Consider the following 15,618-nt stretch of genomic DNA (forward strand, 5'->3'; position numbering starts at 1 on the left):
AAAAAAAACAAGCAAATCCATTAATTGAAACAGATAAAAAGATTAAAATAAAAGTTTTAATAACCTGGTTGCACACATTTGTGCACACTTGGAAAATAAACTTCAGCACTCAGTCTCCATACATTTATTATAGCTTTTAGCTACTTTCAGTGTTCGTCAAAGAAGCAACAAATTGAGTATCACCATAAGAGCACCATGCCCACTGTGAAACATGGCGGTGGCAGCATTATGTGCTGGGGTTACAACTAATCTTATCTTAACTAACTTATTTTTAAGTTAGGTAAAATATTGAACAGTACTACGCACCAATAATTCAAGATAAATTTGGAATTTAATTGTTTTTAGCACGTGTCAGAATCTCAATAAGACTTGCTGTGCCAGAAGAAATTAAATATCTGGAATGATCTGTCGAGAGTTCAGAACTAAATTTAAGAGATTTTAGTTTGAAAGAGGGGAAATATTAAATTCGCAGTGTGTGATAATGGCAACAAAAGACTGTGTTGGAGTTAAATTAAAAGATGCTTGACCAAATTGATGCTTAATAGTGTGTACATCAATGCAACCAGGTTATCACTGATCTTTATTTTTTTATATTTTTCCTTCAATTTTAATTTGTTGGGATTTTTGGGTGAAATTAAGGAGAAATTGTCACATTAAAGGTGAGAAAAATGTATTTATCATGGTTACTTTATTGTGTCGTAAAAGCATCACATTTAGACTTTATGGGTAGACTTTATTTTATCCACTGTACCATGAAAGCCTAATGTGCACACATAAACATAATACTTTCTGTTGCTTTGGATGACTTTTGCTACATAGTGTATTTTATCTCAGTACTTAGCATATCCATTTAAAGAACACATCTTTATTTCTTGACAGTTTAAAAGCACACAATCACTATGTCACAAGCTATGGTACCAAAGCTCTTGTTAACTTTTACAAATGTATTTTTATATGTTTGTTTTTTTGTATGCTGTAAATGTGTCAATAAATCAATGATATCACTATATTTAAAAAAAAATTAATCTTCTTTTACTTATTTAGTAGTATATCTAGATAGCTCACAAATGTGAGACAAAATACTCAACAGAACAAATGTATTTTCACAGAAGAGTGAGGCTTTGATGTCTTTCTGATAGACCTTTAATTACATGAAGCTGCGTCTTTTCAGGACTGAAACCAGTCGAAACATGGATTTCATGTACTACATCATTTTATTTTGCATTGAAAGTACCCCTGGCTCTGTTTCTGTGCTCAGGTTCTACTCTTTCATGGAGAGTCATTGACAGACAGCTATATGGCCTCCATTAATTGGGTGTACACAATCAGTCAATGGCTCAATCGATTTTGGTCTTATATCTATCCATGCATTGTCTTTCACTTATCCAAGACTGGGTCACAGGGCAACGGATCCAGGAGGGAACCACATACTTCCGTCTTCCCACTGATGACTCCTGCTAATTATGGGGGATCCCAAGGCATTCCCAGGCTAGACGGGATACGTAGTTCCTAAGGTTAGATCTGGGTTTTCCCAGTGAAACATGCCCAGGTGCCACCCTGAATAGATGCCCCACACATCAACGTACTCCTTAGAGGTACTGTGGCTCTTCTTTGAGTTTCCCTCTGATAATAGAGATCCTCATACTATCTCTTGAGTCCAGCCACCCTCTTGAGGATGCTCATTTTAGCCACTTGCATCTGGAATCTCATCCTTTTGGTCATGATCCATGTCTCATGACCGTAAGACATGGATCTCTTTCGATCGAGAGCTTTATTTTGTAGCTCATCTGTTTCTTCACCACACAGTAGTAGCTGCATTACTTCAGACACAGTCCAATTTCCTCTGTCCATCTCACATCCTATAATCACTCGTGAACAACATACCAAAATACTTCAGCTCCTCTGCTTGAGGCAGAGACTGACCTTCAACCCAGAAGGATCAATCCAAGTTTTTCCAGCTAAGAAACATGGCCTCAGACTTAAAGGAGCTGACTCTCAACATGCTTAGCAGCAATCTGCTACAGGGTATGTTGGAGGTCATGGCCTGAAGAAGCCAACAGAACCACACCCATTATCTGTGAAAAGCAAAGATAACTTCCAGACACCCTCATCTCCAATTCTGAGCCTTGAAATTATTTCCATAAACAACACAAACAGAACTAGTGACAATAAGGGGCAGCACCAATGAATGCACTTGAATCAGGCTCCATTTTGTGCTGAGAATGCAGACATAGCTCTAGCTTTGAGCATACAAGGATTGGCTAACCCTTAAATGCCATCCAGATACCCCATATTCCCAAAGAACCTCTCATAAAATGTCTTAGGGCTCAAGGTTGTACCCTTTCTCCAGATCCTTAAAACACATGTAGACCAGAGAGGCAGACTCATATGACCCCCTCAGTAGTAGGCAATGGGGAGTCCAGGTGAACCACATTTGGAATCTTTTTTGCAGATCCAATTTCCAGTATCAAAACATTGTTGCCTGTCACAACCACAGCTACAGAACCTATTGATGGACACCAGCAATGATGGAAGGACTGAGGACTAAATAAACTTTTAGTCCTCAGGAGTCCTTGGGCACTCATGAAGCAATGGATAGTTATTTGATGGAGAGAAAGACCACAGTTTTCTGGTTGCTGAGGCAACACAGGTCTAAAAGGAATTTGGAAAGGCAACTGAGAAGGACTTTTAGTTGCCACTGAGCAAGACCTAGTACACGTTTGGATACTGGAGTTGGTACGAAGTGGGGGAATGCTGGTGATGGTTAAAATCCTCCCCAGGAAGGAAGCAGAAAGAGTACAAGTAGAAAGGGGCTGGAGGCTCTGGATGTCATGGCTGACTCACCTCTTCAGTACCGCATTATAGATTGTTTGGCATTCTTGGTTGTCTATTTGAGTTTATTGTTCGACAGTTCAGAATAGATTGGACTGAATATAATTTGTATAAATCCAACTATAAGATTAAATTGTGCTGGATATATTTGACTACAGTTTGGACTGAATTTGATTCAAGTTGAAAATAGCCTTCTGTAGATTCAACTTGCATTGAAATGGACGTTGTTGTGAATTAGCATCACGTAAATTTCATTGAATAGAATTTTCTACAGGATCATTTTCTAAATGTTTTAAGAGTCTGAAATCTGACCCAATCATATCTGCCCATTCACTACCAGGCAAAACAGCCTTGTATCCACTGTTTAGCACTGATACAGATGAAAAGTCCCACCTCTACAGCTGTCTTTACTGGGCCTCTCTCTATCAAATTTGAAATGCCTCATTAATTTGTCAAGCATGATAAGTTGAACCGCCTTCTCCTTGACACATGCACAGTTCCCTCCACCCTCCAGCCCTCACTCACTGATGTTTGCTGTGTGACTGTAAACAAGCAGAAAGGAGGAATAAGGGCACAGACAAAGGAAGAGGGAGGAAGGGACTCTTATGTCCGTGCTTGGATGCTGGGAACTTCCAAAACCCAGGGAACTTATTCCATCCCTCCTTCAAGCTGAAGACATCTAGAGGTGAGAATATTTCACATAAATTACCATTCAATAATGTCAAATTTAGCTTTTTCAATTTGCTAAGTTATAAAATGCTTTCTGAGTAACAAAGCTTCTCGGAGTGGTTAGAAAAGAGAAGTAAAAGAAGGGATGCAGTGATAATCTAACTTCCTAGACAGTTTTCTGAATTCTTCATCTTTCTCTTTGAATAAGTTAAATGTGGACTATTTAGCAGCCAGTGTCACTTTTTAACCAGCAGGTCTGGAGTTTGTCCATGATGCAATCCTATCTCACACTGTTGCTGGCGCTTGTGGCCTCTGCAGCTTCAGGTAAGACGGGACAAACGCTACTTTTTGCTGTCCTATTTCTGTTCCTGTCTGCTGAAGCTTTGGTGTGTATTCCACAATTTAAATTTGGCAATTTAAGTGGCACTGGTTTGATATTGCAGATTAATGCATGAAACTGTTATCCAGTTAGTCAAATCCAGATTGAACATGTTCATTTGCTCCACAACTTTATAAAATGCAAAATAATAGACTTTTCTATGAGAATCTTTTTTGCATTCGCTCGTGGTTTGTAGAAATTGTACACAATGCTGTGTCTAATGAGCAGAACAATTGACAAAAACATCATGAGTTGTTTGTGGGGCCATTCTTGACATTGTTTCTCTTTTTTTCCTGCTGCATTTCAACACAGCTTTGACTGGTATAAATGGTTATCACCCACCAGCTATTATTTTGCAGATTAAAGTATTTAAATTTGAACATGTGAAATCCTCTAATTTTGGTCTGATAGGGAGCTGAATGGATTAGCTTTGCTTGCTCTTGGATCACTTCATGAGATCTAATTGGGGTTATTTTCAGCTTGGATGAAAAGTTCACTCACTTAAACAAAAGGGATGGAGAGGCAGCTGTTTACAGACACGTAAAATAAGCACAGAACTGCTGATTGCCATGAAACAACATTTGAATCCCAGTTACTGTGAGAAATATTGTGGTGAATAGAGAAATGCTGAACTTGGAATCTCAGTTCTCCTTTGAGATTCATAACACAGCGTTCTAAAGGGAAACCTTTGTCACCATACTGAAAGCACGGACACTGAAAGAAAAATCCAGAATAGAAGTGACTTAGTCTTTCTAAAATGAGCCCTCTTTAGATTCATAATACTTGACTGTTGCTATCAACAAACTCCTTAATATTGAAGTGCAAGACATGCTTGTTCTTAAAGACAGAAATAATTAATTCAGCATGGTCTCTTCTAACACTTACTGGCTCACAATTCTCTAAATTTAGCTGTTAGGCTTTCATTTAATGTATGAATTCCTTAAATGTGCTTCTTGTGTTCTTTGCTTGTTGAAGACGTAGGCGTTTATACCAGGAACAGACCCTGAATCCATTCTATTTATTGGTTCCCAGACGATGTAAAACTGTGAATGAGCGAATGAGAATTTAGCAGAAAGGAGGTTAAATTCCAAGATAACTCTGTCTCATTGATCAGACGATGGAATGAACAAACTAAAAAAATGTTACTAAAGCTTGATTGAGTGATCTAAAGAAAAATATGTTATTTTGCTAAAACAGTGGAATGGAAGCCGATAATCAAAGTCAATTCCAAGGTGGTGACGGGCCCCGAGGTGGTGGTTAAGGCTGGGAGGCCTTTGGATCTGAGGTGTGAAGGCAACAGACCTGTAAACTGGCAACCCAGGCTGCCCAAACACAGGCGTTATGTATCCAGGGGCAACGGGAACGTCCGCATCTTCAAGGTGGAACGCTCCTCGGCAGAATTCACTGGAACGTACAAGTGCTTCTACACTGCTAATCCCAATTTCAATAATCTGACCTCCTCACTGCATGTGTATGTGAAAGGTGAGTGGGATCAGCTGAGAATTGTTGCATGATTGTGTTACAGTAGTTATTAAGGCTGATTACATGCATTTTGATCCCCATTTCAGACCTACAGCGAGTGTTTTGGACAAGCAGCACATCTCTGCGTGTGGTGATTAAGGAGGGTGAGAAGTTCCTACTGCCCTGCCTGCTGACAGACCCCTCAGCCACCGATCTGGGCCTCCGCATGGACAACGGCACCACTGTGCCACCCGGAATGAACTTCACTGTGGACAGGCATCGTGGCATCCTCATCCACAGCCTCCACCCGAGCTTCAACGCTGACTACGTCTGCACTGCCATGGTTAATGGGGCGGAACGGACCTCCAAGGCCTTTTCCATCAACGTCATTCAGAGTGAGATTACTTGGCCATGCAAAACTGATTGACTAAAACCTTCTAAATGCCAAGCACTAACAAATGTATTCTTCTTATTATTATTATTTTTTGCTGTAGAGCTTCGCTTCCCTCCATATGTCTTCTTGGAGACAGATGAATATGTACGGATAGTTGGGGAAGAAATTAAGATTCGCTGCACAACACACAATCCAAACTTCAACTACAACGTCACATGGAAATACATCACCAAATCGGTCAGTGGGAGGCGTCCTTGAAGTTTTGTCTGAAGCATTTATCTGGATTTTGGCTCAGATTTGTGTTTCTCATTTTAGAACCCAACAGTAGAAGAGACAGTTCGCTCAAATGGAGAAAATCGTCTAGACATCCAGAGCATCCTGACAATCTCTGCTGTGGACCATGCAGACACTGGAAACATCTCCTGCATTGGAACTAACGAAGCCGGAGTGAACAGTACAACTACATACCTGCTGGTTGTGGGTAAGAAACAAAACAGCTTCATCTCCTATGTTTCACCTTTATTATGCACAAAGTTGCTGATTTTCTGAACTTTCTTCAGATAAGCCCTACATCAGGCTGCTGCCCCAGCTATCACCAAAACTGACCCTCAAGGGTCTTTCTATTGTGGTGAAAGAGGGAGAAGACCTGGAGCTCAGCTTGCTCATTGAAGCCTACCCTCATATAACAGAGCATGGATGGCTGACTCCGACACCGCCCAACACATCTACACAGGAGCACAAGTTCATCCGATACAACAACAGGTGCAAAGCCTGGAGATAAAAGGAGCTTTGTCCAATTGCTAGATAGTACTGCAGAAGAGGAAATTGTACTGAAATGCTGTCAGTGCATTTTTGTGTAAATTTGACCAGGAACATGTAGGTCATCATGTCTCCACTCGGGTCAAAAAAACTTTTAAAGGGAAGAACAAAGTTCTGTTTTTAAAATGTGGACTTACGAAGGAGTGATACATAGGAACTGTCTGAATACAAACCGCAGAATTAGTCACTTCTTCTTACTCTAAAAGTGTTTCTGTTTTTCAGTTAAAATATCTTTTTATGTTGTTTTGTTTTTGTTCTGTGTTAGATACCTCGCAACTCTGCAGGTGAAGAGAATGAACATACAGGAGCAAGGACAATATACTTTCCATGCAAAGAGTGACTTGACCGATGCATCCATCTCATTTCAAGTCCAAATGTATCGTAAGTGACACAAATTAAAGTAAACTCTGTTTTTTTGTTTTTTTGATTGCAAAAATATGTCCTTGACTCCCTAACAGATCTTAAAGTCATTGAACCCTGCAAGTGACGCTGAATAATTTTGTTTTAAAAAGTACATTTAGGAGATCCTGCAAAGGTTTTAAAAATCAAAGGACTTGTGAGGTCCAATAAAAATGTCTAAAATTGCATAACAGCAGGCAACGGCAGCAATACCACTGGGAGGTGTAAACAGTGGAGCTGGCAGTGTGCAAAGACTATCTGCAAATGACAAGGAATATAAATCAATGTCATTGTATTTCTTGTCAGAATGATGTGGAGATCTCAGATAAGTTAAAATCCTACAAGAATTTGTGGAATATCACAAAATTATTGGAGGATCTTAAGAAAAATATCTAAGGATTTCCATCCATCCATCCATTTTCTAACACCCTTGTTCATAGTGGGGTCGGGAAGCTAAGGATTTGATTTTGCTAAATATTTTGTGAGATCTCACACTCGGGATCTTCCATCCTCCAAATGTCTATTCCCAATTTTCCTTTCAGGCCAGTCCATTACAGGAAAACATATAGACCTATGCATGTGCACACTCAGTCCAGAGGGCAGTTCAGAAAGACCAATTAACCTCACAGTCATGTTTGTTGATCATGGGATAAGACTGGTGTACTCTGAGAGAACTCATCCATGCACAGAGAGCACACTCAAAGGCAAGGCCAGGACTTGAACCCATGACACTTTGCTGCAAGGCAAAAGTGTCAACCAATGCACCATAGTGAAATGCCACGAACGTAACTCAAAAGCTTGGAAAACATTTATTACATCTCACTAAAGTAATTTAGGATCTAAGAAAACCCCTGCAAGAACTTTTAAATGTAACTTAGAATCTCACTAAACTACTTTGAATTTTTTATTGTCTCCACTATTCCTCTAAGGGTTCACTTTAAAGTCAATGTGTAAAACTGCAGTGTTTTTTTTTGTCTCTCCATTTAACTAATGCCAGAGAGACCTAATGCAGTGGTCAGATGGGAAAATATAACTACTTTGACTTGTACCTCGTTTGGCTATCCGGCTCCGAGGATCATCTGGTATCAGTGTCTGGGGATACGACCCACGTGAGTACAACCTGACAATAACTAATAAGTTGTCACTAAGTTTGTCCTAACATTATACATTGAGATTCTTCATGTTTCATTGTTTTCTCACTGTGGCTTAGGTGTAATGAAAATACATCAGGGTTGCAGCTGGCCATCCCTCTCCAGGCTCCCACAGTGGAAGTCCAGAGGGAAGAGTACGGAGCTGTGGAGGTGGAGAGTGTCCTCACGGTTGGACCGTCCAGCCAGAGGATGACGGTGGAGTGTGTAGCCTTCAACCTTGTTGGTGTGAGCAGAGACACACTTGCCATAGAAGTGTCTGGTGAGGATGTGACTTTTCTTCTAGATCTTACAGATTGCAATCACAGTTTCTCACTTTGTTTGTTTGTTCTCTAATCGGACAGACAAGCTCTTTACGACAACCCTGAGTGGAGCTGCAGGAATTCTAGCAATCCTCCTGGTGCTGTTGGCCATCCTGCTATACAAATACAAGCAGGTACATTGAAAGCTCCATATGGTGATTGGTTTTCATCCTGAATTATGGACTATGGGAAAGTTTACAGATTTAATTGAACTGAAGAGGTGTTTTCTGACTTTAATTTGCAGAAACCCCGCTACGAAATCCGTTGGAAGATCATAGAAGCAAGGGATGGCAACAATTACACTTTCATCGACCCCACACAGCTGCCATACAACGAGAAATGGGAGTTTCCAAGAGACAAGCTAAAACTAGGTTACCTAAGTGCCTATTTTTATTTGAACACATAATCATAAACGTTTATTTTTGATTAGATTTAACTCAATTCACTTGAAATAAGTGTATTGATAAATCAGCAAGTTAGAACAAATGTCTACATTGGGCCACTACAAAAAAGCAGCTCAACTGATTACATTGAGTCATTCACTTGAGTAAGCATATGGTGACAGTAGAGAGGAATGACTCCCTTTTAACAAGAACTTTCAGCAGAACCAGACTCAGAAAAAATAATCATCTGAAACACCCACATAACCTTTAGCAGTAGGATGGCTAAAAATAAAGATAGTTATTGGATCTTAATAAAAATGAATGATGTAGAACCATGAATAACACAGCAAGAAGGATTAGAAATGATCCGCCTGTGTGCTTTGTCGCTTAACAGGAAAGATTTTGGGTGCGGGTGCATTTGGAAAAGTTGTTGAAGCAACGGCTTACGGTCTGGGGAAGGAGGACAATGTCATGCGTGTGGCTGTGAAAATGTTAAAAGGTGAGATCTGCTTTATCAGAAACAGGATATTTTACTCCAAGTAAACCTCTATAAAGGTTAAATACCACAAAAAATTGTTTTTTATTTTATGGCCCGTACTGTTTGTCTGCAGCCAGCGCCCATTCAGATGAGAGGGAGGCTCTGATGTCTGAGCTGAAGATCCTAAGTCACCTGGGGCATCACAAACACATAGTCAATCTGCTTGGGGCCTGCACTTATGGAGGTCAGACGGCACAAACAAAATGCTTATGAAACTTTGTTGAATCCATGGAAAATCAAGTGTTACAAAGTAAATTGCATGAAAACCCTTTTAAACTGTGTTTCCTCTCCAGGACCAGTGCTTGTGATCACTGAGTACTGCAGCCTCGGTGACCTACTGAACTTCCTTCGCCAGAAAGCAGAAACTTTTGTAAACTTCGTCATGAATATTCCCGAGATCGACGAGAGCTCGAATGATTATAAAAACATTTGCATTCAGAAGCAGTTTGTCAGAAGGTTCGTCACCAAACACGGGACCTAATAGCATATAAAGAATTCAAAGAAAAACCCACTTATCCTGATAATTGATTCACAGTGACAGCGGGATCTCAAGCTTCGCCTCAAGCAGCTACTTGGAGATGAGACCCAGTCAGCTGCCAAATACAGAACAATCTCGAGGTACAAGCAGCTCCAGAGATTGGATCCAAACAATAGCATAAAGAGAACAACTCACTAAACATCACCTTTCTCTGATTCTCGTTCAGAATCGGACTGCGAGGAGACTGGTGACTGGCCACTGGACATTGACGACCTGCTGAGATTCTCCCTTCAAGTCGCGCAGGGCCTTGACTTTCTTGCTGCTAAAAATGTAAGAATATAGAAAATTTAGGAGACACTTCTGTAAAATATTAATAGGAGCAGCTTCGTTTCCCCTCCTGAACAGGGTCACAGACACTAGCGAAGGCGCTTCCACTGATGACAGTTCCACTTTAAAAGGAAGCCTGTGAAATTATTCACTGGGTGTTAAGAGTGGGAATTTCCCTCTTTGCATTTCTTATGTCCATTTACTGGTAATAGTTTGAAGCTTTTCATCGTACAATTGCTGCTATATTAAGGAACCACACTAAACTGATTGCTTTTTATGTTGCAAGACATTATAACAGGACACAAACTGTGTGGCTTTGTTTTTCTTCAGTGTATCCACAGAGACGTTGCTGCCAGGAACGTCCTCCTGACCAGCCGCAGAGAGGCAAAGATTTGTGACTTTGGCTTGGCCCGAGACATCATGAATGACTCCAACTATGTTGTGAAGGGCAACGTAAGTGCTAACTTTGACTAACCGTAACCCTACCTAATCTTGTCCCATGCAGTGAGTCTCACATTATGATAACGTTAAGCAAAAATGCAAAAGTCCGATGGTGCCACACCTTTCACCAAAATGCTCAAACAAAAATGTCTTTGCGTAATGTTGTCTAACACATTTATCCGGTTTTATTTTCATTTCAACACATTGAATCAAGAATGACTTTTGAGTACTTCCTGTCGGCATATTATACTTTATAGAGTTGATTTTGCAGTCCACAGCTTAGCAGACATACCAGTCTTGGCTAAATATTAGTTTTCACAAGATGACTGTTCATTTTTTATTTATTTATTTTTAAATACCTGATTTATTTCAGGACAGACAAAAACAATAGAAAGTAGTTTCATTCCAGGCAGCTTACCAGCAGTGTGAAGCAACTTGTAAAGAGTTCCTGAAAGACTTATAGTAAAAAAGTATCATATAAAATAACAGTAAATAGTAAATTTTATAAAATTTGAGTAAAAAAACAAGTACAATTAAGGTGACAACACTGAATTATGAATAAATGAGGCCAACCTTTCCTGGAAACATTAGTTGAGATGTACTAAACATTTATAAAAATGTCATTTATGATAACTAGCAGACTAAAGAAATTGCTGAAATAAGCTAATCTTAATTTTATCAAAGATCTTAGAGATATTTATTTAATATCTGGCTTTCCCAAAAGTTCTGTGGTGATCATTAATTAAAGTAGGATTAGCTCTTTTGAATAAGGTCCAGTAACTTACTATTTTTAGATTGGGTCAAAAAAAACTTCACTACAATTCTTGAGTTCCTAAATAAATTGTGCAAACTGAAATGTTAACAGATATTTTTAGCATTTAACATGTATTTAATTATATCACTAGACATTTATTATAACCCACAAGTGACTCAAAACCTTTTCTGTCTTACTAACATTAAATCAGACAAAACAGCTCCTGTGTGTTGGTGCTGTGTTGGTGCAGGAACCTTAGTTCTCGATCCGGCCATCACAGATTCGAGTCCTGGTCTGATGAGATTTGCCGCATGTCTTCTCCCCTCTCATTGCCCACTTCCTGTATGACCGCTCTCGAATAAAGGCCACTAGAGCTAATAAAGCCTTATAGAAGATCCCCTGTTAATGGTCACTCAGGATTACCAAATTATTTTTATTAAAAAAAAAAAAAAAATCTGAGATTTTTTTACTTTTATCCTCAGAAGTTACCATACATTTCCTTAGTGTTCAATAACTCTTTAAGTGTATGACTTGAGTCAAATGTTTTGCATGTTTGTTCACACGCTTCTTAAGATAGCTTTCTAGAAATTTGGCCCATTTTTTCTGACAGAACTGATGGAACAGAGTCAGATCTTTGACTTTGACTCCACGTGTTCATGTTTGTCATCATACACAAACATGTCTATGATGTCTGTTTTCAAGTTTCATCACATTTCATGTGTCTAAAAATTGAGGTGTTTGTTCCTGAGGACATTTATGAACTGTTTTCTAGTGTTCTGTGTGGCTTTTAGAATAATGCCTTCTTTATCACTGAGTGGGTTTTCAGCCCATGTGGATAATGACATTGGCTTTCGCCAGCATCTTCAAAGTGGCTTTTTATTTGTGGTTGATATTTACATTTCACTCCAAAACATGTTCATCTCTAGGACTCAGAACTTGTCTCCTTCCAGAATAGTATAAGGGCTATACATTCTCATGTTGTTTTAAAGTTTGCAAATTAATCTGAAACTTACAAAGTCACTACATTGTTACACCAATCTTTATAAACTGCTGAATTGGAAGAAAGTGACGCAATATCTCATTATTCTGGAATTTAGCAAATGAAAACAGCTGTATTTCTACATTATCTGAAATCAGACAAGTTTTGTCATGTCAGACAAAAAAAATGTGTTTGTGTCTTTACATATCTGTTTTCACTTGTAAGAGCCATTACTTTATTCATTCTGAGTTGTTTGATTTAACATATTGTTGTGTGTGTGTGAAGGCCCGCCTGCCTGTGAAGTGGATGGCCCCAGAGAGCATCTTTGACTGTGTCTACACTGTGCAGAGTGACGTCTGGTCCTACGGCATCCTCTTATGGGAGATCTTCTCTTTAGGTAGGAATAATCTCAGAGTTTACCTTGTATTCACCTTTCCAGTCATGATGCACCTGCAAACGCGGCAAACATTTTGGCTTTTCTTTCAGGCCAGAGTCCATATCCCAGCATGGCTGTGGACACCAGGTTCTACAAGATGGTGAAGCGCGGCTATCAGATGTCCCAGCCTGACTTTGCTCCACTAGAAATGTAAGCTCTTGCGCCTTGTCTGCAGGATTCTGCTTATAGAAACCGGCTCAGCCCCGCTTTTACAATTTCCAATGATAAAGCTCTGCTCAGCATTACCTCATTATCAGATGGGATTGAGTGGGGCATCAGGTGACTATCAGCAGGGTTTTTACAATTAACTCAGACATGATATTTGCCTCCCAGCACTCAGCTCATCGGTGCACGAGCAGTGATAATAGTATTTTGTTCCTGGCTTGCATGTAACTGATGAAATAACATGCAAGTGACTTTAAGATGATAAAATTAATATTGATGATTAATTCTAAGTCGAGTACACACAGACGAAGCAGCCAGCTGTGCAAATGTTTATCGCAGCCAAACAAAGAGGCTTTTTCTTTCCGTTCTGATGTCCTCGGGCCTTTCTCATATTTGAAATTACTGACACAGGAGATAGCCAGATGAAACACTTCCATTATGTCGGGTTTTACTTCACTCATTTTCAAATTCAGTGAGCTTAGACTGCAAAGTGAAGGAGTGAAAAACTAAAGGCTTTCTGCTCTGTGTCCCGGGGCTGGAGGGGCCGCAACATCTGTGTACACCAATTTAGCACCGTCGTCACACAAGTCGGAATCGCTGAGCTGTGGAAATGGAAGGGACTGAATCAGAGTAAGGGGCCTGATCATCTGTTGTCCTGTTGTGAGTCAGGCCTCGGTTCTGCCTGTTAGCCACATGATCGCAGTGCCAGGAAGCCGTGTAACTTGCTATTTCACAGCCTCAAAATGGGACTTGTGGGCCAGTGATTCTTATGAACAAGCCTCTCTTATTGAACTGCGTCACTACCTTCACTGGCCTCGCCGAGTGTTGCCTGAGTTGGTTTTATAGTTTAGCTTGTGCCACACTGAGACCCCTCTTTCTGTTCTGTTCCAGGTACGCCATCATGAAAATGTGCTGGAATCTGGAACCCACAAAGCGTCCAACCTTTAGCAAAATCAGACAAATGATAGAAAAGCTACTGGGGGGCCATCTCGAGGAGGAGCAGGTGAGTTAGTGTGATTCCAGGCAGGATTGATCAAATCTGTGAAACCATGTGACGCTCCAGACCAACCGTGTTTACTTTAACTTAATTTTCACAGAGGCAAAGGCGCTTGCTCTTTAGCCTAATTGATTACATTAGCGGTTCACAAATCTTTTTCATCAAGTATCACTTCACTATATACAAATGGTCCAAGTACCATCAAACTGTCATTTTAAACTAATAATATAACAGTAGTTAGACTGGGAATGTTCTTATTCATTTGTGCTATATGTTTGAAGAAAGTTTTGGAATTTTAAAAATGAAAAAAAGAACAAGGAGACCCAGAATCCCTAAAATGAAAGATAGTAGTTTGTTTCCTACCAACCCAAACCTCAAAAATTGCTGCTTGGCGTTTGAATTTCAGTGATACCTGGAGAAACAAGCAATTTATTTACATTCCGATCATTTGAGTCTCTCTAAATCTTTACATATGCACAATGTCCCCTTTACAAATTTCCTCTGTTTGTCCTTTAAAAAGAAACAAATCAATTAGGCTAAGGAGCAAACTTTTTCCTCTCTGTGAAAATGAAATTAAAGTAAACACATTTGGTCTGGAGCATCACATGGTTTTGTTTCCTTCACAGATTTTGCAACACTTGAACAATTCAATTCAACAACTAAAGTTTCTAGATAAAGTTTCAAATAAAATTTCAAAGATAAACAGAAAATACTAAATGTGTATTTAATGATGGTTTCATTCATTAAGAGCAAACAACCATCCAAACCAACCTTTGTGAAAATATAAGTTGTTAAATCATAAACTATCTATGCCCTGATCAGATCACTACTTTATCATTTATCTATTGTTTGGCAGCACACAGTAGGCTAATAATCTCAACAGGCACTGCATCCTTTTCTAAAGCTATAGGACTCCGAAACCTCTCCAATATGTCTTACTTAAACAATTAACAATGAAGCATGTGGTAAAACTATTTCCATAGCGATGTAAATCCCTGATAGCCTCTATGGCCACCATACACAATTAGTTATTAGATTTAAAAATGGATTATGTTTCTACATAGGTACAGTTGGTTTGGACAGTTTTCTTCCTTGAATAAGTACTATAATTTTGAAAATGTGTTTTGTATTTGCTCTGGTTATCTTTGATGTTTGAGATCAGTTTGATTGTCTGAACCCTTCAAATATCAAAGAAGTAAAATTGGAAGAAATCTGGCAGGTGCTCTTAAAATCTGCTCCACTGAAAGCATCTGCTGGAGGCACAGATCAATGTGCCTAAAGCGGTCATCTTTTAGGTTAGTTGGGTTTGTCCAGTTTGTCTCAGTACCACAAAAAGCAGATTAAGATCCACTGATTGTACTTTTGCATCATAGTTTGAGAACCAGAAGAGGAATTAAATTAGACTGGAGGATGTCACAATCTAAGAAAGGTCTCTGTCACAGACGAAACATGGAATCAGCAGAAGTATTTTAAATAAAATATGTTGCACCTATCAAACCATTAAATGCTTCCTTCCTCAGGTAATCTACCAGAATATGCAGCAGGAGGTCACAGAGGCTGATGCATATGACAAGCCTAAGTGCCATGATGGCCCCTGTGACCAGTCTTGTGACCACGAAGAAGAGGAGCAGCCTCTGATGAAGACAAACAACTATCAGTTTTGTTGAAAGAGTCCCAAACAATACATTTGTAAAGAAAATTATCACAGACCATTAAA

At 39.4% G+C, this 15,618-nt stretch overlaps 1 protein-coding gene across 2 annotated transcripts; it reads left to right on the forward strand.

Moving 5' to 3' along the window:
* The first annotated feature begins 3,353 nt into the window (after positions 1-3,353).
* On the forward strand, positions 3,354-15,600 carry csf1ra (colony stimulating factor 1 receptor, a). 2 transcript variants are annotated; one of them, XM_028009454.1, is made up of 22 exons: positions 3,354-3,517; positions 3,753-3,825; positions 5,078-5,362; positions 5,449-5,736; positions 5,836-5,972; positions 6,051-6,216; positions 6,296-6,497; positions 6,820-6,935; positions 7,951-8,062; positions 8,164-8,363; positions 8,446-8,537; positions 8,648-8,774; positions 9,181-9,285; positions 9,398-9,508; positions 9,618-9,780; positions 9,860-9,942; positions 10,029-10,132; positions 10,460-10,582; positions 12,589-12,700; positions 12,790-12,889; positions 13,796-13,907; positions 15,422-15,600. In XM_028009454.1, exons 2-22 carry the CDS (start codon positions 3,771-3,773, stop codon positions 15,566-15,568), a joined length of 2,940 nt encoding a protein of 979 aa, XP_027865255.1. In that variant the 5' UTR covers positions 3,354-3,517; positions 3,753-3,770; the 3' UTR covers positions 15,569-15,600. The 2 variants fall into 2 exon arrangements, with proteins under 2 accessions (XP_027865255.1, XP_027865254.1); XM_028009453.1 differs by having other exon boundaries at positions 3,756-3,825.
* The last annotated feature ends 18 nt before the right edge of the window (positions 15,601-15,618 follow it).

Source organism: Xiphophorus couchianus, chromosome 23 (genome assembly GCF_001444195.1).
Source record: "Xiphophorus couchianus chromosome 23, X_couchianus-1.0, whole genome shotgun sequence".
NCBI classification, from domain to species: Eukaryota; Metazoa; Chordata; class Actinopteri; order Cyprinodontiformes; family Poeciliidae; genus Xiphophorus; species Xiphophorus couchianus.

What these genes read in the sequence shown, in the direction of transcription:
- csf1ra (XM_028009454.1), top strand. Translation starts at nt 3,771, where the DNA reads ATGATGCAATCCTATCTCACACTGTTGCTGGCGCTTGTGGCCTCTGCA. An exon ending in ACTGCATGTGTATGTGAAAG is followed by an intron (nt 5,363 to 5,448) that starts GTGAGTGGGATC and finishes TCCCCATTTCAG; the next exon opens with ACCTACAGCGAGTGTTTTGG. An exon ending in TTCATCCGATACAACAACAG is followed by an intron (nt 6,498 to 6,819) that starts GTGCAAAGCCTG and finishes GTTCTGTGTTAG; the next exon opens with ATACCTCGCAACTCTGCAGG.